Here is a 27,905-nt window from a genome sequence, read left to right as displayed (position 1 = left end):
GTCGGGTCGGTCCTTTCTTCAATGCTAGAGTACTATCTGAAACAGAAAAATTACAATTAATATTCTGTTCTGTTCGATGTCTTATTGAGCTATCGATTTCTTGAATCAAAATTAAAAATTTAACGAGAAAGTTCTTCTATCCGACGGCAGCCGAAACGCTGGCTTCACACGGACGAGCCTCTGTATCTGTCGCGTGGAAGCCGCGATTCCAAGTTGGGCTCTTTGCGTCCGAGACATTAGCAGGCGCTACGGGCACACACGGACACGGCATTGTGCCTAGTGTGCGTATGTTGCCCGTCTAAAATCTGCGATCACTGGCGCAAACTCCAGTATAATTTTTCGGAGTCGTAGTCTATTGTTTGCGGTGGTCTGTGGATTGCGTGATTATTTCGCTGTAGGTTTTTGAGTTTTATACAAATATTAATTAACGACGATTTCAAATAGTCATGAATTATTGTTCATCATTTTACGCAGACCTATTTCTACGGTATGAAAATTGCATTGTAACTATTATCTATTTTAGTACTAAGATCAAGGTTAGGTTTTGAATTAAATCAATTCGTAAAATAATTTTTATTACTTTCACTGGTTAGGGATTGTGATTTTTTCACAATATATGATTGTCAAGAATACAGCATTTAATATCATAAATTGTTTTAGCTATTTTAGATATCAAAAGACACTCAAATAACTAATAAAGAAATTATTCTATGGATTCATCAATGACTAAAGATAAAAAGGTTGCACTATTATATTTATAAATTTTATATATGTTGCTTGTTTTATTTATTTATACAAGTATATATGTATATTTGCTGGATGTGTCTAATTTATCAAATTAGTAATACACATATATTTTTTATCTACACACAAGTTTCTGTAATAAAACTATTGTCAATTGCTTTTTAGTAAATTGTTCACTCCATGTATTATTATTTTTAATCACGTTTTATAATACTGAGATGATTCAAGATGTACACAATATTAAATGGATGCCATCAATAAGATTGCTTAGGTAGGGTTAAGATTAATTTATATAATTTAATTAGTAATGTTTATTTTATACCATGGCATCTGAGCCTTACTTGTAACATTAAAATTTTTACTGGCAATCGAGGACAATTTTTATCATTGTATTGATTTTATTTCATCGATATATATGTCATTTAATACATTTAAATATTGTAGTGTAAAAGTTGAACATTAGAAAATATTTAATTCCTGCTTTTTATGATTTCAGTTGATCCCGCATGCCGTGCACTGTGTATCGACGTACTGTCTATCTGCTACACCTGCACCGTACTTTTTTATTTTTTTTGCCAAATAAATTACGTTCACAATAAAAATTTAAATATGGCTGCCTTTATCAATCGTACAATGGTACAATCATCTATGATTGGAGGGGACAGCCAACTTCGATCAGATATTAGAAATGATAATTCTCCTCTACAGATCTTTGTTAAAGCAAAGAAACGGATAAATGATGTATTTTTGGATATTGAAAAATATGTAGAGGAAACTGTTGACTTTATGTCATGTGAGTGAAAAACATAATAAAACAAATATGTACATAATATTATAATATGTTAATTTAACTAAATTTGTAATTTATCTAATTTTATAAAATTTTTTAATAGCATTGCAAAATGATCGGGATATTGTAACAGAGACGGAAGCTGTGAAAGTAAAAGGTTACATAGACAAAATACGAGCAATTAAAGATGTTCTTAAGAGAGATCACATGAAAGTTGCCTTTTTTGGCAGGTAAGCATAATTATTAAGTGATTATTGAGCAATAAAATATATCGTATATGTATTTACAGAACGAGCAATGGGAAAAGTACTGTAATTAATGCTATGTTACATGATAAAATTTTGCCGAGTGGTATAGGGCATACTACAAATTGTTTTTTACAAGTTGAGGGTTCTGATAATGGAGAATCATATCTTATTACGGAAGGATCTACTCAAAAACAACCAGTTCAATCTGTTGGACAGTTAGGGCATGCTCTTTGCAAGGAAAAATTATGTGAAAGCCATTTAGTAAGAATATTTTGGCCAAAAGAAAAATGTTTATTGCTACGAGACGATGTAGTATTTGTTGATAGTCCGGGAGTAGATGTGACCCCAAATCTTGACGAATGGATTGATAAGCATTGCTTAGATGCAGATGTCTTTGTTTTAGTAGCAAACGCTGAATCTACTATAATGGTTACTGTAAGTATAATATATCTGTATCTATTTATAATATTTGTATAATCTTAAATGCATAGTTTTTTATTTAACATATAAAATTAAGTAATTAATACATTTTTTTTGTAGGAAAAAAATTTCTTTCATAAAGTTTCAACGAAATTGTCAAAACCAAATATTTTTATTTTGAATAATCGATGGGATGCATCTGCTTCTGAACCAGAATATTTTGATCAGGTATGTTTTATTCACCAGTATTAATTATAAAATATTAAGCATTTTGTTACACAATTTAATAATATTACTGTATATATTGTTACGCTCCGCGTGCATTAAACACCACACTCGCGAGTGCTACACGGAAGCCGCGAATTTTACGCCGGGCGTAACAATATGTTTAACAATATTACTTTATGAAGAATTAACAGTATTAATTGTATGAGTAAAAAAGTTTTCTATAATAACATAATCCTTAATGAATTTGGCAATATTCTTTATTCTTTAGCTGGCCAAAGAACAAAAGGAGGTAAGTTTGCGTGTATGATGAGAGTTGCTTATTCTTTCATTGATATCAATCAGTTTTGATTGATATAAAAAACAAAAGCAAATGGAAAGAAAACTCTCTATATTTTAGAAATGTAATATTTGTTGCGATAAGAAAAAAAAAAAAAAAAAGGGAATAGATGCTTTGTTATATAATGTTTCAAATATATTCGATCTTAATTGCAATTTATACACTGTTAAAAACAAATGCTATGCACCTACTGCATGAATTTGTAATATGCTAATTATTATTTAACATGAACATTTTATAACACAATAAAAATTTAATAATAGGGAAAATATTTTATTCATTTTAATAATATCAGCAAAATTCATTATGCTTAACATCACGATAAAGTATAAATTATAATATCTATTTTATTTATTTATTATAATTTTTATGTGTAGGTAAGAGCACAACATCAAGAACGTGCTGTCGACTTTTTATCGAAGGAGTTAAAAGTCTACAATCCAAAAGATGCTGAAGAACGTGTTTTTTTTATTTCTGCAAAAGAAACTCTTCTAGCTCGAATGCAAGAACAACGTGGACAACCTGCTCATAGTAAATTTTTTTTCGAGTTATTTAACTATTTTTGTGTTTAAAAATTGTTTTTGTAATGTAAACTAATGTATTATTTATACAGATGGTGCACTAGCAGATGGTTTCCAAAATCGATATTTTGAATTTCAAGATTTTGAAAGAAAATTTGAAGAATGCATTTCAAAATCTGCAGTAAAGACTAAATTTGAACAACATTCTCAGCGTGGCAAACATATCGCAACGTAAGGATCTTAATTAATCACATAATTTATTTTGTTTTTTAAATTAAAAAGTTGAAAAAGGAAAAAAGGAGTTATTTATATTTATAAAAGATGTAAACTAATTTTTTTTATTAATTATAGAGACATACGTCAAGCATTGGATGAAATATTAGAACGAACGCAAAAAATGCGAAACGAACAATTAAATATAAAAAAAGAGGTTCATGATAAACTGAATTTCACAGAGCAACAATTAATGTTGCTAACTCAGGAAATGAAAGATAAAATTCATCATATGGTAGAAGATGTAGAGCAAAAAGTTTCTAAAGCTTTAAATGAAGAAATTCGGCGTTTATCCGTTTTAATAGATGAATTTAACGTACCATTTCATCCTGAGCCACTTGTTTTAAATGTATATAAACGAGAACTTCATACGCATGTAGAAAATGGTTTAGGTAATTTTTAATACGTTATTTTAATATGATAAATTTATTATGTAACAAATTTATTACTACTTTATGTTTTAGGATCAAATTTACGAGCCCGACTTAGCACTGCTTTAGCATTAAACATGGAAAATTCACAACGAGAAATGACCGAAAGAATGTCAGGATTATTGCCCGAAAATAAAAAACAAATGTCACTTAATATTTTACCACGTCGGGAACCATTCGAGATATTTTATCGATTAAATTGCGATAATTTATGTGCAGACTTTCACGAAGATTTAGAATTTCGTTTTTCTTGGGGATTTACAGCAATAATTAATAGATTTGCAGGAAAACAAAGCCATAAATTAGCTATCGCAAATTATCCGCAAGAGGTAAAATTGCGGATATAGATTAAATTTTTTTTTTATTAAACTAAAAAAATAATGGTTTATTTTTCAGATTCCACCATGTATTACATCACCTGCCGATAGCATCGATTCTCTCAAATTTGTTTCAAGTACACCAAGCTTTCCACCACGGTCCGATGATTGGTCATTAGCTACTCGTATAGCAGTTGCATCTGTAACATCGCAGGGCACAATGGGTGGTCTTATTATTGCCGGCTTTGTATGTACAATATTAATTGCAATTAATTTTTATATTTTTTACATGTAGAAAAGAAAGAAGGGAGAAAGAAAGAGAAATTTTCACAAATAAATATTTCTTTCAGATGTTAAAAACAATAGGTTGGAGATTAATAGCAGTAACTGGTGCTATCTATGGTGCTTTATATCTCTATGAACGTTTAACATGGACTAATAAAGCAAAAGAACGAGAATTTAAACGACAATACGTTGACCATGCTACCAAAAAGTTACGACTAATCGTGGATCTAACTTCTGCAAATTGCAGTCATCAAGTACAACAGTACGTTATAATATTTATACAGATACATACAATTACGTTCAAAAAATAATTGTACTTTAATTTTAATTATTTTAAAATGTATTTGCAACGTAATATGTTTTTTTTTTTATATATATAACTTCTCAAATTAACTTTTATAATTAATATATAGAGAGCTCTCCAGTACGTTCGCACGGCTTTGTCACTTGGTAGATGAAACTACATCTGAGATGGATACTGAACTCAAAACTATAGCAAATACTTTAGCCGTATTGGAAAAAGCAGCAGCTAAGGCAAAGCATCTTCGAAACGAAGCCAACTTTTTAATAAATGAGCTCGATACATTCGATGCAGCCTATTTAAAACCTTTAAATTAAATGAACAATTTGTTTTGTACATGTTTATGAATTTATGAAAATTGCATAATAGTTTTACAAAACAATACTTATATATATATATATGATATAGTTGTTTAAGTGTCTGTAATACTTTGCTTTTAGTTTAAAAATGGAGAAACTAATACCTTATGTGACAATTGAGTGATAGATATTTATATACATATATTTAGATTAATTTTCTCATTTGATAATTTAATATAATTATCAATCTTTGTTTGTATAAAAAATGTGATTTCCATATTAGATAAGTCAAGAGAAATGGATAGTCATATTTAAGTTTGTTATTGTTAAAGTTCTAGTCTTATCATACAGGAAAATCAACTTCTGTAATAAAATATACCGAATAACTTATCTTTATTAATGATGATTATTTGATTTATTAGAAAATTAAATAAAAAGTAGAGATATATAAATTGTTGCATAAGAGAAACGAATGAAAACCATTAATTTATATGTATATTCACATTTTTTACTTTCAAAAGCATTCTATTACGGATTATTGAATATTCTACGTTTTTCTTTAATAAGGCTTATATAAATCGTACTTTTAGACCTATTACAGATCATCAATCTTGTTTAATTCGATATTTCGAACGTATACATGTAAAACTTTATCTTTTTATTAGACTGTATTCACTGAAGAATGTAACTGTAAAACTACGAATAAATAGAATTAATTGTTACACACGAGTAATGTATTATCTATATTTCATATAATTTTATGTATTGGAAAAATATATTTCTGTTTAAAATAATTAACTTTATTGTTAGATTAATTTTATAATTAATTTCCTTTTTATACCCTTACGTACTATATATTTTTCTTTATTTTATTTATTATTTATTTTATCATATTTTATCTTATTTAACTAAATTTTTAATAAATACATTAACAATTGAATAAATAATAGTAATTTTTTAATTACAATTAAATAAAAACGGTAACTTAATCATGCGTTTATTAAAATAAATAAAAAATTAAAAATAAGATGAGAGATTCGTCAACTGCAAGGTTTCGAGGCGGCAAATCGTCGAAATCGTCCGAAAAGTATTAGGAGGTATTAGAAATATAGGAGAAATAAGTTCGTGGCTTAGCAAAGTTGGCGTAAACAGGCTCTCGCCGTGCTCTCAACACCAACTTACTCCTTCTATCTTCTTCTCCTTCTATCTATACTTCTAATACTTTCCGAGCATTTTCGGATACTCGGCGCCGCGAAATCCCAGAATTGACGAACTCGACAACTTATGTTACTTGTGTCCTGCATGCTGCATCTCGTTGAATACTTGGTAGAAAACCTTATCGAAAGTAAAACAAATTCTTAGCAAGAGCAACAAAATAAGAATCAACGAGTCCGAGTAGTTGATATTTTTCGGGTAAGTAGCCTTTTTCGCAAATATAAAATTTATTATATTGATCAATGAAGTTTTAAGGTTAGATTTCGTTATTCACGTTCTAACTTGTTCACGCCCGGCACCTTCGCGACGTTTACGTAACGTGATTATTTTCAGCACGTTGATAAACGAGCCAGCAAAAAAAACTCACAGGAAATGGATCCAGGATTTCAAACGCGGAAGAGGAAGGAGCGGTTGTACAACAAAATGCACAAAGGCGCTGTGGGTGTTTGTATGGGCGTCACTGCAATTGGTGGTCTTTTGCTTTGTCTCAAAGTATACGAATATTTTCGATACATTCAGCCTTTGCATAATGCGCAAAATAAACTGTCCCAGGATGAGCTGCTGCTCGAGGGGAGGAGCAGAGAAGATTCTCCCAATGTAGACCTTTCAACATAGAACAATGCAGTTGAAACATATATATAAGCAATCTTTTTAATATATGGCCAAAGAAAATAAAAACGTAGAATGAACATGATTAATTTGCCTCCTAAAAGAAAAGTAGCCACACTGAACGAAGCATTGTAGTTTAAAAAATGTATATGCCTATTTATAGATTGTAAATGAACTTGTACATATTTATAATTCTTATTAAAAATTTAAAAGTATATTTACTGGTTGTAGACAAACTTAATAGATTTGTTGTGTAATAGATATATGTAGATTAAATGTATTTTATTGGTTACTAACTTAAATATTTCAAATATCATGCGTTAAATTGTAAATCTTTAATAATATATGTAGCTTTTAAATTGTATTATTTATCTAAAGTTAATTTCAGTAACCTAACACAGCTTTTTTTAAGATAGAATTAATTGACTCGTGATTCTTTACATTATTTATTTTCTTTATTCGAGTTTTAATTGTAATTTCTTCAATCCTTTCTCTCCAAATGGTATAATAATAATTTAATTTTATTCCATTGCAGTGTATCTTTCATTATAAAAAGTATGTTGTGCAATATTTGGCCCTGAGTTATCTTAAAATTTAGAAAACTGTACTAAATCTCGATCAATAAAAAATGGAGAATATTTTTAAAAAATTGTTGCTTTGTATCAAAAAGCGAAAAACACCTCCAAATATTTTACATAATATGGAAAATAATTATTTTCTAAAGCAGAATCAACAAGTCCATATTATTGGTGTAACTAAACATGAATAAATCATGTATAATGTGCACTACTTAATTTTACATTACGTAGACTTCTTCTATAAGTAGGCATGAATAGAGCGTGGGATAAATTTCGTAATAATGTGATATATACGAACGTTCTTAGGAGCTATATTGCTTCCTTTGCTAATATTCTCTTTTACAACGTACAAAAAGACATCTATTACTACATGTAATATTTGCGTAAAATGCATCGCAAATCATTGTTCAATCTAAAACATGATGATATTCTATTAAATCTGGAACACATCTCTTTTTACGGAATATCGAAATACGTATAAAATTAATTAACCTTACTCAGTAATATTAATCTTACAGAAATATAAAAGCAGAAACTTTTATCTTGATTGGCTTCTGAGTTTACAATTACGTAAATGTATATATATTTACAATGAGTTTCAAGAATGCCAGTATATTGACATAATAAAAATTATTTATCGCTAAACTTTATTTTATCGAAAAAATAGTACTCAACACTAAAAATGGTGACAATTCTTTCCAAGCCCTGTTATCTCATCGTAACATATTATTCATGACAGAAGTGATTTATCTTACGGAATAAGATAAAGTCACTTTTTTTCTAATAGACTAAGAATTAATCATAAATAACAGGAGGACGACTTTCAGAAGTAATTCTAAAGTATCATAAAATTTTTTACAATAAATAAATCATTTTACATCTATTATTTACACTGTTATCAACCAAGTACACGTTTTACGTTTGCAAAAAGACGGTATATGCACGAAATTACAAATGACATAAGCGGGCAGTTTCTTCCTTTCTTTCCTAATCAGCGAGCAAAAATTATCGCGGTGACAAGAAAAAAAAAATTGACATTCTTAACGAGTCAGTAACAATAAAGTTACTATCTGTACGTTACGTAGAAGGCAATGCATTTTGTACGTCAACCGGTAGCATTTACTCTTGAGTACAAAATACAGCTTACTGTATTCTCGTCTTGTATGTACAATATATGTTCTTGCGTAATGGACACAATTTGTACTCTATTCTTCGACAGTTTCAGTTTTACAAAATAGTGCAAAAACATTCATAGGCCGGTACTCATGGTCCATTTTTATATTTAAGATTGCGTTAAATACAATCCTAAGATGTAAACCATGGAGTCATCGTTAGCATCTTAAAACTTCTTCAAATGAGAACAGACTATGAAGGTCTACAAAGTAGACGTTGTGTGTACATCAAATAAAATCTTCCCAAATATTTCATTATTAAGATTAACGAAATTAATCATGTGACTTGATTATTGTACGATTAATGTATGACATAATTACATACATGTCATAAAATATCAATCAATGTTAAGCCCGGCATACGCTATAACTGAACAAATTCCGCATGTATAATATAGTATTATTAGTTCGAGTGTGTATTTATAATTTTTATCTAAATCCAATTTTTCTGGGTATAATAAACGTATACTTGATAATATAACTGTAAAAAAAAAAATATATTTTTTTTTAATTTGCTTTAAATCGCTATCAGATCGATTAAATATAAAAATCAAATTGTAAATAACGTATGAACAATACTCTCAAATGTCACAAATTTAGGGAAATTTTAAAGAACGTTTTGTTCGAACAATTATGTTCTTTAGAATATATAATATTTACGAGTATTTTCCATACGTATAGTATACAAGTATCCTCGTCTTTTAACATAAAATGAAATAAAAATTAATTTAGATAAAATAACTTCTTTTTTGCCGTTATCTGTAAAGAAAAAATATTAATATTGCTTCGTCTTTTCCACAAATTACTTATAAAAAGTTAAGTAAATTATAAAGTATAATTAAAATTATACAATTAAATTACACAATTTTTTTTCTAGCGACAAGTCAAAAATCGCAGTTTTGTATGATATATCGATATGGAAATCGAGTGGTATTTATATATTCATATGTTTTACGATTAAAACATGTTTGATCCTACACATTTACAATCGATCAAATACTTGCACAAACCCTGTAGCCCGCAGGCTAGAAATGTTTTGTAAACATTTTTTGTGAATCTGCTACAGATAAGTAAATGGTTATGAATTATTTGACGAAGGATTTAAGCTCGACTCTACGCGCATTGAATCGATTCTAGCAACAATTTTTAATGCCGGGCCTAACTTGATACTCATCGCTGACATGAGATGGTCTTCTTTCAGTAGCATGAGAGCTTGGCCATCAATTTCTTGAATAGCGAAATCTTCCGCGTAATCGGCACATCCTGGTAAACCACGTATGAAATCGCACACTTCACCCACCTGCATAAAATACATGTTGTATACATTTAGGGTATGTAGGAACGGGTTAATGTCGGACGTTTTTTTAATAGAAAACAGTTGAGAGAAAATGGATGGAGGCAGTAATAATTAAATAATTAAAAAATTAAAGAGACAAGTAAACGTAAAATCTCATATATATGTATATGTTTTTAAAATAATTTCATAAAGATATTTTATTACCGTCCATTTAACTGGATTGACTTTCGGCAGTGATTCATCGGTAGATGTAGTAGTCGTGGACAATGTTCTCTCCTCGCCGTTTTTCTTCGTCATGTCATTATCGATAGTTTTAGTTTCAGTCTCTATTTCAGTCCACTGTTTCTCTGTAGCATCGCGATCTCGCGTTTCACGTTTTTTACTGTAAGATAATAAGTTTTTTTTTTTTTTTTTTTTTTTTAAAGAAGATAGTTACAAGAAAATATTAAAGAATATTAAAAAATAAAATTGTACATATAATACTTAATGCATGTTCTAAAGTATGCTCACCTCTTTGCACATATTGATGAGCAAAATCGCTTTTCTTTTTTCAATTTGACGTTTTGTTCATCAATTGCATTACCGCAGCTTTCACACTTATTAATTTGATTACCGGTTCCATTTTCGTCATTTGAAAAAGCAGGACAACTCTTCTTCTCTATAGTACAAGTTTTTAATATTAGTTTGAAATTAAAACGTAATATTAATAATTAAAAAAATGATTTAGTTTACTTACTTGGCGGTTCTCCCTCGTCTGTTTCTTTTTCTGTAACAGTATTATTCCGATTAAGGATATTGGAGGTCTCCTGACTGACCGCAAAAGGTTCAGACGCTGCATATGAAAATTTATGTTCGTATCATAACAATATGCAATATGAAAGTAAGCACGGTAAATAAAGATGTAACTATAATATATACCTTCTTGTATCACAAATCCTTCTATCACATGTGTAAGGACCTGCGGCTTCACCATGGCTTTAGGCGGCGCTTGTTTATTGTTTACTATAACCGTTGCAGAACTCGGTAGTGTCTGTAATTCATCACCAATTACACCATTTGTAATCGCATTCACTGTATTGGCAAGCCCTGCTAACGGGTTATTGCACTGTTTTTCTTCTATTTTTGGAGCCATTGTTTCTTCTTCTTTCATTGTCGTCTTGGATTGGTCCCCATCTACGTTTGCATAATTACAAAACTATTATCTTCGATCAATGTAAATCGCATCTAACGAATTTCTATTTATTAATAAAACAAGATTAATACCAGTTATTTCCGACTGAAGTGACGCTGTGATATTTTCCGTGGTGACAGGTACCTCTTCCTTCTTCGCAATTGACTTCACATCGTCAGTCATTATTGGAGGATTCGTGGTAGTTGGTAATATTAAAGAGCACTCAGCTTGCGGATTACGATCTGGCGAGGTGATCATTATTGTCGAATTAGTATTATCTTGTGTCGATTGATCTTGCGTCGTATTTACGATTGGAACTGCCTGAACTTGTGACGCACCGCTCATTATTTGATTACCGATAATCGTTGGATTGATAGCCTAGAAAAAAAAAATAAAAAACGAAAATTAGTTTTAATTTTAAATTTTACTTTTTTCTTTTTTTATTCTTTATATAAAGATAAAAGTTTTATTATTTTAAACTAAAATTTTAATTATATTTATTATTTATAATTATGTAATATAAGTGAATGTTTATAAAATAAATAATTTTCAAACAGTATAGCAATCAGTACCGGTAAAGGAAGTTGTTGCATAGTTGACATTGGAGGCTGCGACATTGGGTTCATTTGCGATGTCGCGGCAATCCCGACTCCAACTCCGCCCACCGAGACTACTGGCATAATGGAACGATCGGCTCCTAGAACTACACCGGGTGGTGGTTGTTGCAACGCCATATTTGCTACACAAAAAATGTTTATACTGTAATATTATCGTATGTAACGTATTTTATATTAATAATTTTTTATTTCGCGCACGATATTTTGATCGTATTACACAAATAACAATTTGAACAAACATCCTTACTCATGATAGGTTTATTCTGCATTTGGGAGGATTGCACTTGTTGATACTGTTGTTGAAGCTGTTGCTGCTGCTGCTGCTGAGTTTGCTGCTTCTGCTGTATGAAGACTTGCTGATGCTGTATCGTTGGTTGAGCTTGCTGTGGCTGTTGTTGCTGCTGTGGTTGTTGTTGAGGAGACTGTATAGGTTTGCCACGGCCTTTTCCAGTAGTAGTATTACCCTTACTCTAAATATTTAATAAATAACGATATTGTTGTACAACAATTATCTTTTTATTACTGTTTATGCTAAGTGCATTTGTAAATTGACTATGTATACGCAAGTCATCACGCACGAGTTGCAAAATATTAAAAAATGTATTATAGCTTGATATTTTATATTATCTTTTAAATAATACATTTTATATTATCCCAAAATAAAAATTAAATGCTGAAATATCAAAACTAATATAATTATAGTAACCTGTGTTTGTACTGTAGCTTGTACTCCGTAAACAGTCTGAGTCGAGACGGAACTAGCAGCTCGTACATTAGCAGCCTGCACAGCCAAAGACGACGGTAAAATACTCAATGGTCGTTGGGTGGTTGTGCTTGGCTTGCCTTGTTGAGACTGTTGTTGCTGAATATCCATCACTTTAGCTGGTTTTCCACCAGTTGCCGTTATTTGTTGCACACCTTGTATTTGTTGCGGCGTTGCAAGAGCTATTTCAAATATTAAATAAAAAAAACAACATTTTTTTAGTCCCGCAACACAAACTTTAAGACATTTTATAGGCAACACACGCGACACAGGATTAGAATTGACTTGTAAGGCGAATTTGCGATACTTAGGATGTCATGAAATGAGTAAGGACCAGGAGAACTTGGAGACCATGTTGATAGAGTGACTAAAGTCGTTGAAATAGTAAAGGGAGGGAAACCGAGCACCATCTGATCTTCTTGGAGATAACTGGGCACGGTAACATGAGAATTAGACGTCGGCGTTGTAGAACTGTCGAAGGCTTGAAAAAATACAGGACAAAGTCTTAAATTAAAGAAAAGAAAAAGAAGCTTTGTGCGAACTTTTCGCTTGTATGTATGACAAAGTTCAAAAAATAATAAACAGAAAAAAAATTTATTTTTTATTTTGGAAATGTTAAGTATATTCATAAATTAAAAATTACTAACCATTGTGCGCCTGTATCGGTTGTGGACTTTGTATAAACATATCAGTTTGTGTAGGACCGCGAATGAATATTTGATTGGGCGCAGCAGTGAGCAGGGTCGGTTGCTGCAATCCAGTGGTCCATACTTGAGGAGCAAATTGCCATGGTGCAAACTGCATACCACCAGTTCTTCCCCCTGAAGGTGTCCCGGTAGTACATGCTGTATACTGTTCGAAATAGATCGTATATAAGTAATAATATTTAAGAAATGATAAATAAATACAAAACAGAACTTTAATATCATAGAAGAATAAATATTTTTTTGCTATATTTACCTTTTGCACTTGGTCTTGCTTATTCGTGGACTGCTGTTGTTGTTGCTGTTGCAATGGAGGTGGTGGTTGTGGAGAACCTAACACACCAAGCTGGCCAAACACTAGTGTTTGACCAGCTCCAGGATTAGCAGACGTGGGTACTGGTAAATAACCCGCGGGAAATCCTGGGACTTTGGTGCCACCGGCACCTGGATGTCCGCCTCCTTGTCCAGGCGTGGATGTTGCAGTCAACATGTGAGGAGTTAGTTGAGCTGCAGATTGAAACGGCTTGCCAGCTGCTATGACCTAAAAAGTATGCATTTTTTCTAATTAAAATTAGTCTATTAACAATTACAAAAAGAGAAATAATTAAATGCATATTGACTTTTAGCATGTATCATATTTTTTACATATTATTTTAATAGATTAACAATTTTATTATATTATATAAAATGCATATAAAATTATATTTTTATTAGAATTAAAGAAGTACAATAAAAAAATTTTTTTTTTATATTATTTTAAAATTTTATGTACTGTGTTTTCGAAATAAAAATGAAAGAAAATCATACCTGAATAGAAGAAGGATTTATGCCTGCTGGATGCAGCGCAAGGTTCCCTGGCATCAACAAAGGTGTACCTTGAGTATTATACAATTGTTGTAAATGATAGGCTTGACTTTGCATTGGTTGTTGAATCACTTGGACTGCTTGTGGATGCGCAGCCATTGTAGTTATGGTGGTTGCGCCTTGTTGACCAGATAATGTCATGGATACACCACCTACTCCCTGTTGTTGATGCTGCATTGAGACTGCAACAGCTCCCTGCAACTGTTTTAACAACAAAACAAATAACAATATACCTAAATAAAATTTTTTTTTAATAATATATTAATATAGAAAACTATAAAACATTATTAATTATAGAATAAAGTTTAATTTTAAACAGATATAAAAGAATAATTACTTGTTGTGGCATGCTGGCAGCTACCTGTGGCTGCACTTGAACTTGAGTAGGTACAACAGGCCCATTAGCTTGCTGCTGCTGCTGTGGCTGTTGAGACTGCTGCTGCTGCTGCTGTTGTTGTTGAACTTGTACTTGCTGCTGAACCTGCATTTGTTGTTGTGACTGGACTTGCTGCAACTGCTGCTGTGGCTGAACCTGCTGCTGTTGTACCTGGGCTGACTGTTGGACTTGCTGTGGCTGCTGCTGCTGTTGTACATGTTGCTGTGACTGTTGGACATTCTGCTGCTGTTGCAGGTCATGAGTTGTGATCATTATTTGCTGCTGTTGAGGCTGCTGCTGTGGTTGCTGTGCTTGTGACTGTTGTGGTTGTGAAGTTGAAATTCCGATTGGTTTAACATCTGTCATGTTTTTCTTTATACTCTTGTATAATTAAAGCACGCAAGTTCTCTTAGAAGAAAATGTGGCTTTCGTTAACAACGTTTAACTGCGTGGAGCTCTTTTTTCTTGCCATTTTACACTCATATTAATGCCAATGTCGATCTCTCCATTGTGCTGCATCTGCAATCCAAATAAAAAAAAATTAATTTCTCTTAGTTTAATCGGCACTGTATATTTCCGTCCGCACATCACGCACAGAATGCAAGGCGGATATTTATTAACAAAATAATTATTTTCTTAGCCTTAAAAAGTTTATCGTACGTCTAAAGATATTCCGATTCGCATTTTTTATTCACGAATGAACGACCACGTGTATCGCCAGGAATGTTCGACGTGCTTTGCGCGCAGCGTTATCAATTTCCATATTTAAATATCGCGGCGGAGTATTTGTCTCGCGATCAAGCTCCGGATACGAGGGGCGAGCGTGAAGTAACTATCGACGCGACCGCGCCATACGTGTGTCGGTCGCGTCATAACCTTCACCGACACACGGGTGCGCGTACTTGAGGACTCTGCGAGGAGTTCGTCTGGATCGTTGCCGCGGACAGGATTACCCGGGAGTGAAGTGCGCCTCACACCGCATTCTTTTTACTTTCCTCCGACGGTCACGCATGCAGGAGTCCCGCCCGGCAGAAGTAAGTTCTCGTAAAAAATAATCAGCGACTCGGTGCGTAGAAACAGCGCGCGGGCTTGAGCGCGACAAAACAAGTGACGGCATATGGTTTGCCGATCCGCTCGACGTCGATGGGCCCGTCGCATCGAGGGCTCTTTTTACTTCTGCTCGTTCGAATCAACATTTTTTTTTCATCAGGAACAAGCTGTCGCGTCGCCGGAGGTCGCGCCGCGAATAGGTTAGGCGGCGATATCTATGGCGTCATATGACTCCTCCAAGATTCTGAAACCAGATCTAGCAAAATACGGCGTCGTGCGCTTTCCGCGGCAAGTTATTTGCCGCGAGTTTGCGTTGCGAGATAAGGATAGTGCTGAGTGCCTCAAAATGTTCGAACATCGACAATATTGCGGCATACATGTGATACATGCGGCGGAAGTAACGAATTTTATCAACTGTTTTCCCAGACGAATATACCAGATGCAGCAGAATATGATAAAAATGTTAATCTCTGCTTAATGAGACGCGCCTTTCCCCAGAAGAATACAGACACTGCAGAATGCGGAGAAAAAAAATATTAATCTCTCTTTAACAGAGCGCGCCTTTCCCCAGAAGAATATAGATACCGCGGAATATGGTAAAAATGGTAATCTCTGTTTGGCCTGAGTGTGCATTTTGCACAGTCGTTGCATGCTTTTAATTTCACTCTGTGATCTCGCAATTTTTAATTCGATACCGCTGGAGTAACTCGAACGTCGAACTACATGATTTTAACGTTCAAATTTTAAGCAAAAACTATTAATTAAATTGCTTTCTGTAATTGTAATTCGTCTCCGATTAATTACAATCGAAATTGTATAGATTACCATATTGTCGAGAATAATTTTACAGAATAATTCATTTACAAACGTTTCTTACGATAAAAAAATAATTATTTTAATTTCTTTTTATGTGACTTTTCAGACTTCAAATAAATTGTGTTTTATCTAAGAACTTATCATACAGAGTTGTTTTATACTTTAACAAAAACCGTGTAAATTTATTGTTAAAGTCGTTAAATATTCAATTATAAGTTTTTTTTTCTGAAATAAAAGCTCGTTAAAATAAAGCTGGCGCGAAATAAAAAGAAAAAAAAAATCTGGTTTACGTACGTTAACAAAGTTTATATTTTTGGAAAGACAAGAAAAATGTTTAGAAATTAATTTTCTTCTTGCTTTTTACACGTGAGAATCAACTTCCCGTATTCTCTTAATTCACTTAGCGAAAAATTCTGACTCCAAGCTCTCCGCATTGCGGAAATAAAACAATATCCAATTTCAGAGTAAAACTAATATGTGAAACATATATCGTACCAATGCCGACGAGGGAATTTCGTGTAAAAGGTGCTTCAACACATCTGCAGAGTTTTTCGTAACGCCGGGGGTTCGATATGTTTCCCGGTGAGGAAAGAAAAAAAAAATAGGGACGCTCCGAAGAACGGCATCGAGAACGAAGAGACGGAAAGAGAGAGAGAATGGGGTGAGAGCGAGCAGGGCGGAGGATCATCCGACGCCAATTTCGCTCGGTAACGTAGAGTCCTGAATATCTCGGCGCTTGAATAAAAACCATTCCGGGAATATCGATCCGACGTGAAACGACGATTCCATTTTGGCATGAGCGTGGACGCACACGACGCGTGTGTGCATGAAGGAACGAGTGAGCTCGCGAACAAAATGTCGCCCCAGCCCATAGACCCACCATAATTAGTGGCACAGTAATAGTAAGGAGGAGAAAGGAAGGGGGAACACCGCGATCTAAAGGGGAGCGGGAAATACGATGAAAGGCGGGTTGACGCAACGAGAGGGGATGGGAGAGAAAAATCAGCGGGGAGAGAGAAAGAAAACAACTGTGCCATGGGGACGGCTAACACATGGAGCTCGGCATAATGGCAATTTTTATAAACGATGTACAAATGAATGGTTACGATACCGAGGACACGCGGCAGTCCGACAACACGCCAAGAGATGTGGGCCCTTTTTTCCCCCCTTTTTCTTTACGACGAGCTTGTTTAAAAATGAAGTAAAATTCACGGTTGACATCACACTTGCGCGGCGTGTCTGGCCGTTGCGATCGTCCCTCCGTGCGAATCCAAAGTGGCGGCGTCTTGCGGACGCCGACATATTGAGTTACAAAATGAAGAACACCGGAGATGAGACGGGCGTGTGAGAGAGAAGAAAGGAGAGGAAGAAGCAAACGGAAAGAGAAAGAGAGAGAGAGAGAGAGAGAGAGAGAGAGAGAGACACGAGGAGGAAACGACAGAGACAAAGCAATGTTATCGAACAGTTGCACCGTTCGTCCACGACGACTGTTGGCGTATAATTAAGCGTTAGCGAACACCCGGCTAGTCTTTTTTTTTCCTTTTGCCTGGTATATTAAACGGCCGTAAAGGCATGGCGAAGGGGTGGGTACATCGACAGCCGTTTTATAACAACGACGACGACGATGACGCCACCACGAGTCGTCGAGGCCTCCGACACGAACGTCTCGCTCTACCTTTATCAGGTACTCACATGGCGACTGCGCAGTCACACCTACACACACTGCTTCGGTTGGCGGCGCGTTGTACGTGATTCGTATACACGTGTGCGTGTAATCCGACTCGCACTACTACTATTTCGTCCGTCGCAGGATGCCAACGGCGTGCTGTCCGTTTGCTTGAAGTTGTTTTCACTTTTCACGAGTTACTGATTTTCGTTACGCGACAACACTTGGTGAAATTTATCGGCACGGCTAGGTGCACGTAACCAACTCGCGATAATAGTCACTCGTCGCCGTCACTACTATCGATGATGCTACTACTACTGTCGTCGCTGCTGCTGCTAGCTGCCTCCCTGTTCCACACAGTATAATACAGCTACCTCCGAATACCCGCGCGTTTCTGACACACCCATCCCTGCTCTGAGCAATTTTCCTCCTGCACGCCGCACGACATCCAGCGATTGGTTCAACAGGGACAAATCCCAAAGGCATCGTTCGCGTCGAGAAAGGCGGAGCCATTGGATATGGTGGATACAAGCGCATGCTCACTAACGGTACCGCACTCTCTCTCTCTTTCTATCTCTCTGTCTTTTTCTCTCCCTTTTTACCACTACCTATCGCACCCAGTCGTCCTATCGTGTGCACATACACAGAAGCATCGACCATTTGGTCCTGCACGTATACAGATCTATAGTCCGTGCCATATTTCACAGCATAGCAGTGGCAGACACGTACAGAGTTCCCTGAATTCCCTTATATTCCCGTTTTTCGCATATTCTCACAAAATTCTTTTCTGTTTTTTTTTTCTTTTCATTTTTTCTTGTGAAAAATAACTTGTTATAAATTTTCTTACTTTATATTTAATTAAAAATTTTACTTGTATTATTAATAAATTTTTGATATGCTATTAATAATTATAAATAATTATTTGAATACATTGTATGTATTACTAATATATTCAATGACGATTAAAAATACTTTGTAGATAAAAAGAAATTAAAAATAATCTTATAATTCTTATTACAGCGAGAAACAATATAATTTAAAAAATTATCGCTGGTAATATCATTATATTTCGTGCATATCATCGTAAACAACGCATGATTGATTACCAATAATACTAATTAATACCAGACACTTTACGTAACAACGACTAAACGAACAAGATTTTCAGAGAAATTTTTTACCCAACATGAAGAACTGCTTTTAACGCACGAACAGTATTTATCGAGAAACATTATTATTACCAAACCAACTGCTAATTATTTTATACATTTCTGTAATTATAAACAGCTACAATTAAACACATGTATATTACGTTATTGTATACGTGTAGAATTTGAAGTATAAAAATTTTATATAAAATTATAAACGAATAACATGCACGTAGTACATAATTAATCGTGTATAATTTTGACACGGTCTATAAAATATAAATAAAATGTGACATGGATGTAGCGTGAAGTTATTATAAAGTTCAGTTGCTCATGGCCCCGCATGGGCGCGTACGCTCCTCACGCAACTGTCTCTAAGCCGAGTTTATGCTTCCCGGCTCGAAACTTGGGACTTGCGAGCTGCACGCAATTGGCCCATCGCGTTCTTGCGAAAATTTTCCGTTCAATCTGTTCAACTTGTTTGTAGTTAATTTTTGTCTTTTATTTTTTAATACAATAAACGTAAAGAAGTATAACTTCAAAAAGAAAAAACGCAAACGTTTCGTATCTTTGATGCTGATGCGCGATGCGATGTTAAGGAAAGCTCTAATTTTGATGTCGAGACCTCCATGCATAATGCATCCCACTACGCCTAAGGCATAGAGATCCATTCTCGCGCGGATCAAGGACACGGGAGTTATTTCGTTGTGCCGATGGTCAGAACCCTTAAAATTCTTCTACGTGTACCTTGATATTTGTTTATAAAATAACTAACTTTCCCCATATTACGTGCAGAAACGCGAAAGTTTTATTTTTGACAATTGCTGTTAAATGCAATTAAAACCGCATGTTTGATTAATTAAGGAAATTGATTAAAAATCCTTAGATTACGGTATTTTATCTCACATGCGACGATTACATCTTGCTAGCATAGCGAGGCAGGAATCGGAAAAAAAGGAAACCACGTTAACGCGAAATACAGATTTATCGTTCATCTCCCAATACCGGTCTCGGATTTCGATGCGAGGTGCGACGGTAGGACGTATCGCGTAGGGTAGGAAGAGTCCCGGCTGTACCAATCCCAATAATCAAGTCCCTGCGTGAGCAGCGGACACGCGCGCGCGCCCACACATAAGCGCGTATGTGTGTTCTCAGGGGTCGAGTCGGTGGATTGGCGGTAGGAAGCGGAAGGGGGGAAGGATCACCCTATAGTCCACGTCTATGCTATGTTGCGAACGATGGAGCGTATCTCGGCATCCGTAGTTTGCCGTTCGACCGTAGAGTGCGATGGCGCGCGGGTGGGAGAAGCGACGCAACCAATGGTATAGGTCGCAACGGGGTTGCCAGGGAAACAAGTTAATGATTCGGGCTGCTACCAAGGAATTGGTTTGGCCTGGGTATGGTCAGCGCGCGGAACGTTGCTTTACGGCTGCGCATGTGCTTGATCGAAGGAAGGGAAGCATCTTCCTCGCTTGCGCTTACGCGCCGCGTGTCGTCCCGTCCCGCTCCTTCCTGCTCTCCGTCTCGAATCTCGATATAGTCATGGTCGATGCTCGTGAATTGGCTGAGCGGCGCCTGTATGCGTGTATACGCTTACACGTACTCACATACACGTGTAGCCATCTCTGAAAACCTCATGCCCTTGTGTTCATCCTGATTCGACCGGTATACACATATGCACACAGGCACGTCCCGTTCACGCACACGTTATATTAAACGCAGGGTGGCGTGCGCGCGCGTACACAGCGTTTAAGTCGTTGCGACGATTGGTTCCCTTCCCACTACACTCGATCTCTCTCCCTTGATATTTTCCTCTCTTCTTACCCCGAACCGCTCTTTCTTCTCTCCGTATGTCCATCGCGCTTCCCTCTCTACTGCTGGCTCATTTCACTGGCATCTCCTCCTTTCTACACTCAACCTCCTCCCTCTCCCTGACCTCTTTTTCCCCACGCAGTCTCCTGTTCGGTAATATAGCGTCGCGTATCGTTCGGTGATACATGACGAGGAAGGGGCAGGAGTAGGAGGGCTTCCCCATCGAAAGATTCGCTGTAGATTATAATATATCCGATGTCTGCATCCGATCGGTCCTCGAATTAACGTCGAGAAAATGGTAGCGACCGTAGGGACGGGGGGGAGGTAGGGAGCAAGACGTAATTACCACGCAAGTGCCATTACGGACTTATTGGGGCAACAATGCTCGAGAGCAGCAGGCTATCCTCTTCGTCACGCAGTATCGCGATATATTCGATATTCACAACAATATTAACTTATCGTTATTTGCGCAAGAAGTATAAATTGCGTATAAATTAAAAACATTAATTCGTGATTCAACATAATTGCATCGAACAATTACGCCATTACATTTTGCACTTTATTAGATTGGCCTGATTGATAATTAATTGATCTTGCGCGACCGTCCCGATTTCTAATTCTAAGCAATTAATAGACCCAAAAGAATTTTTAATCTCGCGACGCGCCCACGACGAATGCGTTTCTTTTAGGCAGCGCCCCTTCCATTATGCTGAATTTGAAAAATGAAGCTATGTCTGATGGGCCGATGTCGTCCCGACTGACGGCGCGACGGGTTTTATTGATTGGACATTTAAGATTTCAGCGGCTACATTAAGTTTCATCGATCCATCGCTTCTATTTTCCACCTGCCGGCCACGCTAAAATTAAGTCCTTAATAATTCCCACCCTCCGCGGTTTTTCGCGAACGCGCGACAGCAGCCGGAGATCAAAAAGATCTAACGTGCCAACGCGAAGGACGTTTACTGCGGGACTGATTAATTATGGACGCAATTACGGAACGTCCGGGAAACGGCCACCGTCGATTGGAAAAAAAATCGCTGTGATCGAACGTGCGTGAAACGTTCGTTTATTCATTTCAAATTGCGATATATAGGGTATCTGAACGAACGCATCGTGAAAAGGGTGTGATTTACATATTGAATTACGGTTGCAAAGAGACGCTTGCGAAGGGCACTCGAACGAAATCCTGCTAATTGAATGCAACGTGAAAATTAATACCCTTCATTACGCGTGAACAAGCGCGTGAAACGGCAGAAATATTATAAAATCGTATCTCGTTAATTTTTATGTTCGTTTACATCGACGCGGATTGACTTCAGTCTTGATTTAACGTACCTCTTATCCTTTTTCTGTAATTATTCAAACTGAAAAGAGGTGAGCGAATTAAATCGAAACTAAAAACTAATGTATGTATAATTGATGAAAATAAACCCTGTTCTGATTTTTTACGTACGGAGAAAAATCGATTGTGATTATATATCTCTATCCCGTGTTCCTCTTTATTCGATTACCCATTTTTTATCGATGGCCTAAAGCGAACAAAAAGAGCTCCGTGTTGTTTGTACAGAAAAGTAGAATTACACACGGTATGAAGAGTACGTAAAGGAGCGAAACAATGACTATGTTTTTGATATACCACGAAGTTTTACCGAAAAACAAAAAGCTACGTTTTTAAAACTCGTTTCAAGAACCTCCCAATAAACCTACATCGAAATTCTTATGTCCGAGGTAAATTTCTTCTATTGAAATTCAACCACGAGCTTAAAATGCTCTACAGAAGTGAAACCCAGATGCGTAGTGTAAAATAAACACCACTAATTAGACTACATAAATTTATCCTATCTAAGTAATTTGATTAATGGAGTACGTTTTACGTCAATCATTGTTAAAAATATTATAACCATTTATAGAAGGCGCACGTGGGACAAGTGTCCCGGGACGAAAAGAGTTTAATAATTGGATAAGCAGATTTTTTTTTTCTTTTTTACGAGCAACAATTTCACGAACGATGATAGGACGCTGTCGCAAAAATCAACGACTGCTTTTTCAACACGCCATTACGCCGATCTCACGGAGCGGGACACACGCGTGTCGGTTTCGCATTAATTACGGATACGACGAATCGCGCTTTCTGCACGATCGCGCGCGCGAAAGGCAAACCGCGCGTCCGGCTATAAATAGGCACGTTAAGATAGCCACGCCTTAATCACTGTTACGCTGGGACGAACGGCCGCGTTAACACGACTTGATATCGTTACGACAGACATCATTCCGCAATCCGCATTCGTTTATTGTGAAGTGACAGACTGGTGCCGCGATCCAAGCGGAAGACGAAGTCGTCGTGACGTTAAAATGATATTTAAACGGCACTCAATAATTATTTTTTCGATGTTTCGGTGGTATTTTGATATGTTCATCAAAAAGTAAAAAAAAATTTACTTGATCACCGCAAAGTAAAAAAGATCGAATAGATACAGTTTTTTATAAGATATAGATAAATTTCCACTAAACGTAAAGAATGGACTTAAGTTATGTGGAAGATGGTAAAATCTAATTCAAGATAACCGGCCCTTTCATGTTATCTCGATTTTATCTCGGTAAAAAACGGATAGATATTTTATTGTCTATTTTTTTTTATCACGTATCTCTTGCAATATTTCACGAAGCGATAAAGTGTTTCGCAATAGCTCTCAAATTTATAGACATTCGAGAAAAATTTTAAAAATGTTCAATACGTAACTTACGCAAAGTACATGGACTACAAATAATATTTAATGTTGATATTGTTTTTTAGGGCTAATTTTTCGTTGAAGACAATTGCAATGAGAGGCATGCAGATGGACATTTTGCTGCGGTGCACTAAAATTGCTGTTCGATGCTCGGGGAAAATTGCAAGTCGCTGCTATGCAACTAGCAGTGTAAAACCTGAATTAACGTCGGTCAGATACAAAATGCGACGCGGGCCCTACGCCACGATCACGGATGCGGATGTGCGTTTCTTTGATTCGCTACTCGGTCCTAATCGTCTTATCACTGACCCGGATGAATGCGAAATCTATAACATTGACTTTCCAAAGACCGTCAGAGGTAAGCGCGAAAGACGAGAGGGTACGAGTTTTAACTGTGCAATTTTTTCTTTCAAGGAATACTTAGTGATACGCCAGTTTTATATGTTGTTTAAAATATAAAATAAGTTATTGAAACTATAACTATAAATTGTAGGCGCCAGCCAGCTAATATTAAAACCAAGATCTACCGAAGAGGTGTCTTCCATTCTAACGTATTGCAACGAGAAACGATTAGCAGTTTGCCCACAAAGTGGTAACACCGGCCTCGTCGGCGGTAGCAACCCGGTATTTGACGAAATTGTTATCTCGATAAAGCTCATGAATAAAGTTTTGGACACGAATGAATTGGCAGGTATGTGATAAGCGCAATTACAATTTCGACTAGAAAATATAATCTGCAAGCTTTCGAAATTTTGATAGAAAACTAAACGAAAGTATTCGATATTTATATTGCGATTGCATTTGCTAAATTAAGTTAATATTAAAATTTTCTGTTCAATTTTTTAAATCAAAAGAGTTCGAGTTATTTTTTGTACTTATTAAATATAATAATTTAGAACAGAACAATTCCATAAAAAAATAATTATATTTAAACGTTTTTTCTTTTTTTTCTAATAATGTTCTCTTTGAGAAAAGTATATTTTAAAGTGTTGCAATACGTTTCTTCAAACTTTCAGATTAAAAAGGTATTATAAACTATATAATCAAGCGTTATTTTTTTTTATGTTAGATTAAAAGTATAAAAACTTGATAGGTGTACTCACATGCGAGGCTGGCTGCGTTTTACAGGACCTAGAAAATCACCTGGCTACTGTCGGCCTGATGATGCCCTTGGATCTTGGAGCTAAAGGTAGCTGCTTGATTGGAGGTTGTGTATCTACTAACGCAGGTGGATTACGACTTCTGCGTTACGGCAATCTGCACGGAAACGTCTTAGGAGTTGAGGCAGTAAGTCTAAATAAAAAACGTTGAAATTATTACCAATATTTAATTTGGAAAATAACCTATATAAATAAAAATGTAAACGTTTGATTAAAATCTTAAATCTCTGAAAGTTCTTCACCGCTTGCTTTGATATTTTAACAAAACGTTGTATTCGAATAAGTGCGTATTTTTATCTATTATTATTTATTATCTATATAATCTATATGTCATACCTAGAGTCACAATAACGCGTGGCGAAGTACAGCTGGTATTAAATAATTATCTTTATTCCAGGTGAAAGCAAACGGCGAAGTCGTGGACGCTATGAATGCGTTAAAGAAGAACAATACCGGATATCACTTGAAGCATCTTTTTGTCGGCTCTGAAGGTACCTTAGGCATTGTCACCAAAGTCGCTATTCAGTGCCCCCCATTGCCAAAGGCTGTGAACGTCGCATTTTTAGGTACGTATATGATATCGACGTCAGCCAAATAAAATGATACGTTTGCTTCAGCTGATCAACTCTCATCACTACCGTTGATTGTTTCGATTTGCCGGTGACGGTTGACTCGATTCCATTAATATCTCAAATTGACATCGGCGTCGCCGCCGTCGCGCGACAGTCGCAACCACAATTTTAATTTTTCTCATTGTCACACCGACGCGAAACAAGTTTGCGATTGACTTCAGGAACATGCTCATGTAACTTTTTCGCTAATAGTGTACTCGTGAAACGTGAAAAATGAGTATTGCATGTGAACATGTATGTATATGTGTGACTGTGATGTTTTTTTCACGTTTCACGATATTATTTTTAGCGGAAATGATACATGATCGTGTCCCAGGATATTCATTTAAAATATGAAAAAAATTAATAATGTCAAATACTGCATATTAACAATATCATAATTTTTACAGGGTTAGAAACCTTCGATAAAGTGTTGAAGACATATCAATTAGCGAAACGCGAACTAGGCGAAATTTTGTCTTCTTGTGAAATGATGGATCGACTATCTCTGGACGTCTCAATCAACAATTTAGGTTTGAAGAATCCATTGACAGACAATAAGAATGGTCACGAATTTTATATGCTTATTGAAACTTCTGGAAGTCACCTGGCACATGACGAAGAAAAACTAACTTCGTTCGTGGAAAAAGCGATTAATAATAATTTTATTGAAGATGGCACTTTGACAAACGAAATAACAAAAGTTAACGTACGTAATTATTTTTGTAAATGTTAATTGTTTTAGTCAAGTACAAATATCACGGATATGTTCTATAAAAATTAATTTGCAGAATATATGGGGCCTTCGAGAGAAAATTAGTGAAGGCGTGTTACGTGACGGCTATGTTTTCAAATACGACATTTCTCTACCTTTTACATCATTTTACAAGGTTGTTGAAGTACTTCGCAAACGAATAAGTGATCCACGAGTTGTTAGAATCAGTGGTTATGGTCATTTAGGTATAATTTAATACATAAATGACAATAATTAAATATTTAGGAATATATATGATTTAATAATTTTTGTTTTTGTTTGCAGGTGATGGAAATATACATGTTCAGGTATCTATACCAGAATATTGCGAAAATGTAGCCGCGCAATTAGAGCCATTTATCTTCGAATATGTATCACAGTGCCAAGGTAGTATAAGTGCTGAACATGGAATAGGATTCAAGAAGACAAAATATCTCTACTTGAGCAAAACTGCTTCTGAGATCAAAATCATGTATGACCTAAAAAGAATGATGGATCCAAACGGTATTCTGAATCCGTATAAAGTTTTGAAGCCGATCACAGAAGAGTCGTAGCCATCATAATTTATAAGTGATATAAATATTCAATGTGCCATATAAACAAAGCCAACGAAAATCGTACGATTGCTTAAATGATAATCATAAGATGTTTAAGAAAATGCCAAAGTATTTTATTGTACGCTATTAATACAAAAGTATTTAGCGTTATCTGGAAAACTTTATATTTACGTAAGATTCTATATGTATTTTTAATAATTTTTTATTCACCAGTAAAAGCAAATAAAACGATTCGGTGGCTAAGTCCTCGCTTGAAATAAATTCACGACAAAATTGGTAACGCAAAAAAATATCAAAATATATGTTTACCAATATTTTAAATGCTTATATTTAATATCATCTAATTTTGAAATAAAATACAATATAAAAGTGTACCTGATATGTATGGTAAGAACCGACTGTAATATAAAGTGAGCGATAGTTAATAAGGATCTGAAGTGCAAAGGAGAGAGAAAACCTAGTTTTTCTATTGCATATGTGCACATTTGTTAAGCATTTATAATTAAAAGACATATATTTTAATTTACTAGAACAAATCATGCACACGCTTTGCGTGCGCTATTTTTTGAAAGGTCTTAATTCATGCGCGTCATTATAATTGGGGGCAGTAATTAATTATAATTTCTACTTGATAATTACAATTGAGTAACCTATGATTGACGACGGGTTACTGGTTTAAGAGACCAAATTACGAACTACGAAAAAAAATCTTGCGACTTACCAATCTGCATGAGCTTCAGCGGAGTTTTAGAATTGTGCCGGTGACTGTAACATAAAATTATACAATATTAATGTAGACGTGCTGACAATTGTTGATGTTTAAATAAAAAAAAATTACGCGTATGTATTTAATTCTTTAATAAAAATAAATAAAAATAAAGTTAATAAAATTGCAAATTAAAAAAGGAATTAATTCTTACCTTAAAGTTGTTCCGCCGATGCAGGATGCCCCCCGGGCCTGCTCCTCCTCTCAGATGGGACGTGTCGAGTCATCCTTCCGCGGCACTAGACACTCGCGAACGCACTCCCGTAAAAAGAAAAT

The 27,905-nt window shown here is 35.2% G+C and overlaps 3 protein-coding genes across 14 annotated transcripts; 2 read left to right on the top strand and 1 right to left on the bottom strand.

Annotated features, from left to right (window-relative positions):
- Positions 1 to 273: 273 nt before the first annotated feature.
- On the top strand, positions 274 to 5,942 carry Marf (Mitochondrial assembly regulatory factor). Of its 6 annotated transcripts, XM_070670791.1 has the most exons (15): positions 275 to 487; positions 661 to 740; positions 910 to 1,015; positions 1,241 to 1,537; positions 1,638 to 1,764; positions 1,824 to 2,217; positions 2,323 to 2,430; positions 2,699 to 2,719; positions 3,145 to 3,298; positions 3,381 to 3,519; positions 3,640 to 3,953; positions 4,026 to 4,321; positions 4,389 to 4,556; positions 4,660 to 4,856; positions 5,008 to 5,942. In XM_070670791.1, exons 4-15 carry the CDS (start codon positions 1,354 to 1,356, stop codon positions 5,210 to 5,212), a joined length of 2,307 nt encoding a protein of 768 aa, XP_070526892.1. In that variant the 5' UTR covers positions 275 to 487; positions 661 to 740; positions 910 to 1,015; positions 1,241 to 1,353; the 3' UTR covers positions 5,213 to 5,942. The 6 variants fall into 6 exon arrangements, with proteins under 6 accessions (XP_070526925.1, XP_070526892.1, XP_070526899.1 ...); XM_070670824.1 differs by lacking the exon at positions 910 to 1,015 and having other exon boundaries at positions 274 to 487; positions 1,453 to 1,537; XM_070670798.1 differs by lacking the exon at positions 910 to 1,015.
- On the bottom strand, positions 4,713 to 25,026 carry LOC139110697 (polyhomeotic-proximal chromatin protein). 6 transcript variants are annotated; one of them, XM_070670652.1, is made up of 14 exons: positions 24,885 to 25,026; positions 14,522 to 15,079; positions 14,128 to 14,385; positions 13,577 to 13,861; positions 13,264 to 13,468; positions 12,560 to 12,798; positions 12,101 to 12,323; positions 11,809 to 11,975; positions 11,329 to 11,614; positions 10,984 to 11,238; positions 10,802 to 10,897; positions 10,576 to 10,723; positions 10,270 to 10,447; positions 4,713 to 10,068 (listed from the first exon to the last, which is right to left on the bottom strand). In XM_070670652.1, the coding sequence occupies exons 2-14, from the start codon at positions 14,924 to 14,926 to the stop codon at positions 9,847 to 9,849; spliced, it is 2,967 nt and encodes a 988-aa protein (XP_070526753.1). In that variant the 5' UTR covers positions 14,927 to 15,079; positions 24,885 to 25,026; the 3' UTR covers positions 4,713 to 9,846. The 6 variants fall into 6 exon arrangements, with proteins under 6 accessions (XP_070526753.1, XP_070526788.1, XP_070526746.1 ...); XM_070670687.1 differs by lacking the exon at positions 24,885 to 25,026 and adding an exon at positions 18,119 to 18,469 and having other exon boundaries at positions 10,802 to 10,831; XM_070670645.1 differs by lacking the exon at positions 24,885 to 25,026 and adding an exon at positions 18,119 to 18,468.
- On the top strand, positions 15,455 to 27,385 carry D2hgdh (D-2-hydroxyglutaric acid dehydrogenase). 2 transcript variants are annotated; one of them, XM_070670835.1, is made up of 8 exons: positions 15,455 to 15,594; positions 23,847 to 24,139; positions 24,275 to 24,472; positions 24,875 to 25,068; positions 25,339 to 25,507; positions 25,963 to 26,261; positions 26,344 to 26,512; positions 26,592 to 27,385. In XM_070670835.1, the coding sequence occupies exons 2-8, from the start codon at positions 23,875 to 23,877 to the stop codon at positions 26,858 to 26,860; spliced, it is 1,563 nt and encodes a 520-aa protein (XP_070526936.1). In that variant the 5' UTR covers positions 15,455 to 15,594; positions 23,847 to 23,874; the 3' UTR covers positions 26,861 to 27,385. The 2 variants fall into 2 exon arrangements, with proteins under 2 accessions (XP_070526936.1, XP_070526937.1); XM_070670836.1 differs by lacking the exon at positions 15,455 to 15,594 and adding an exon at positions 18,589 to 23,649.
- Positions 27,386 to 27,905: the final 520 nt, after the last annotated feature.

The sequence above is a fragment of the Cardiocondyla obscurior genome, linkage group LG02, assembly GCF_019399895.1.
Source record: "Cardiocondyla obscurior isolate alpha-2009 linkage group LG02, Cobs3.1, whole genome shotgun sequence".
Classification (NCBI taxonomy): Eukaryota; Metazoa; Arthropoda; class Insecta; order Hymenoptera; family Formicidae; genus Cardiocondyla; species Cardiocondyla obscurior.
The sequence above is the reverse complement of the archived record's forward strand: the minus strand, read 5'-3'. Positions and strand labels throughout refer to the sequence as shown.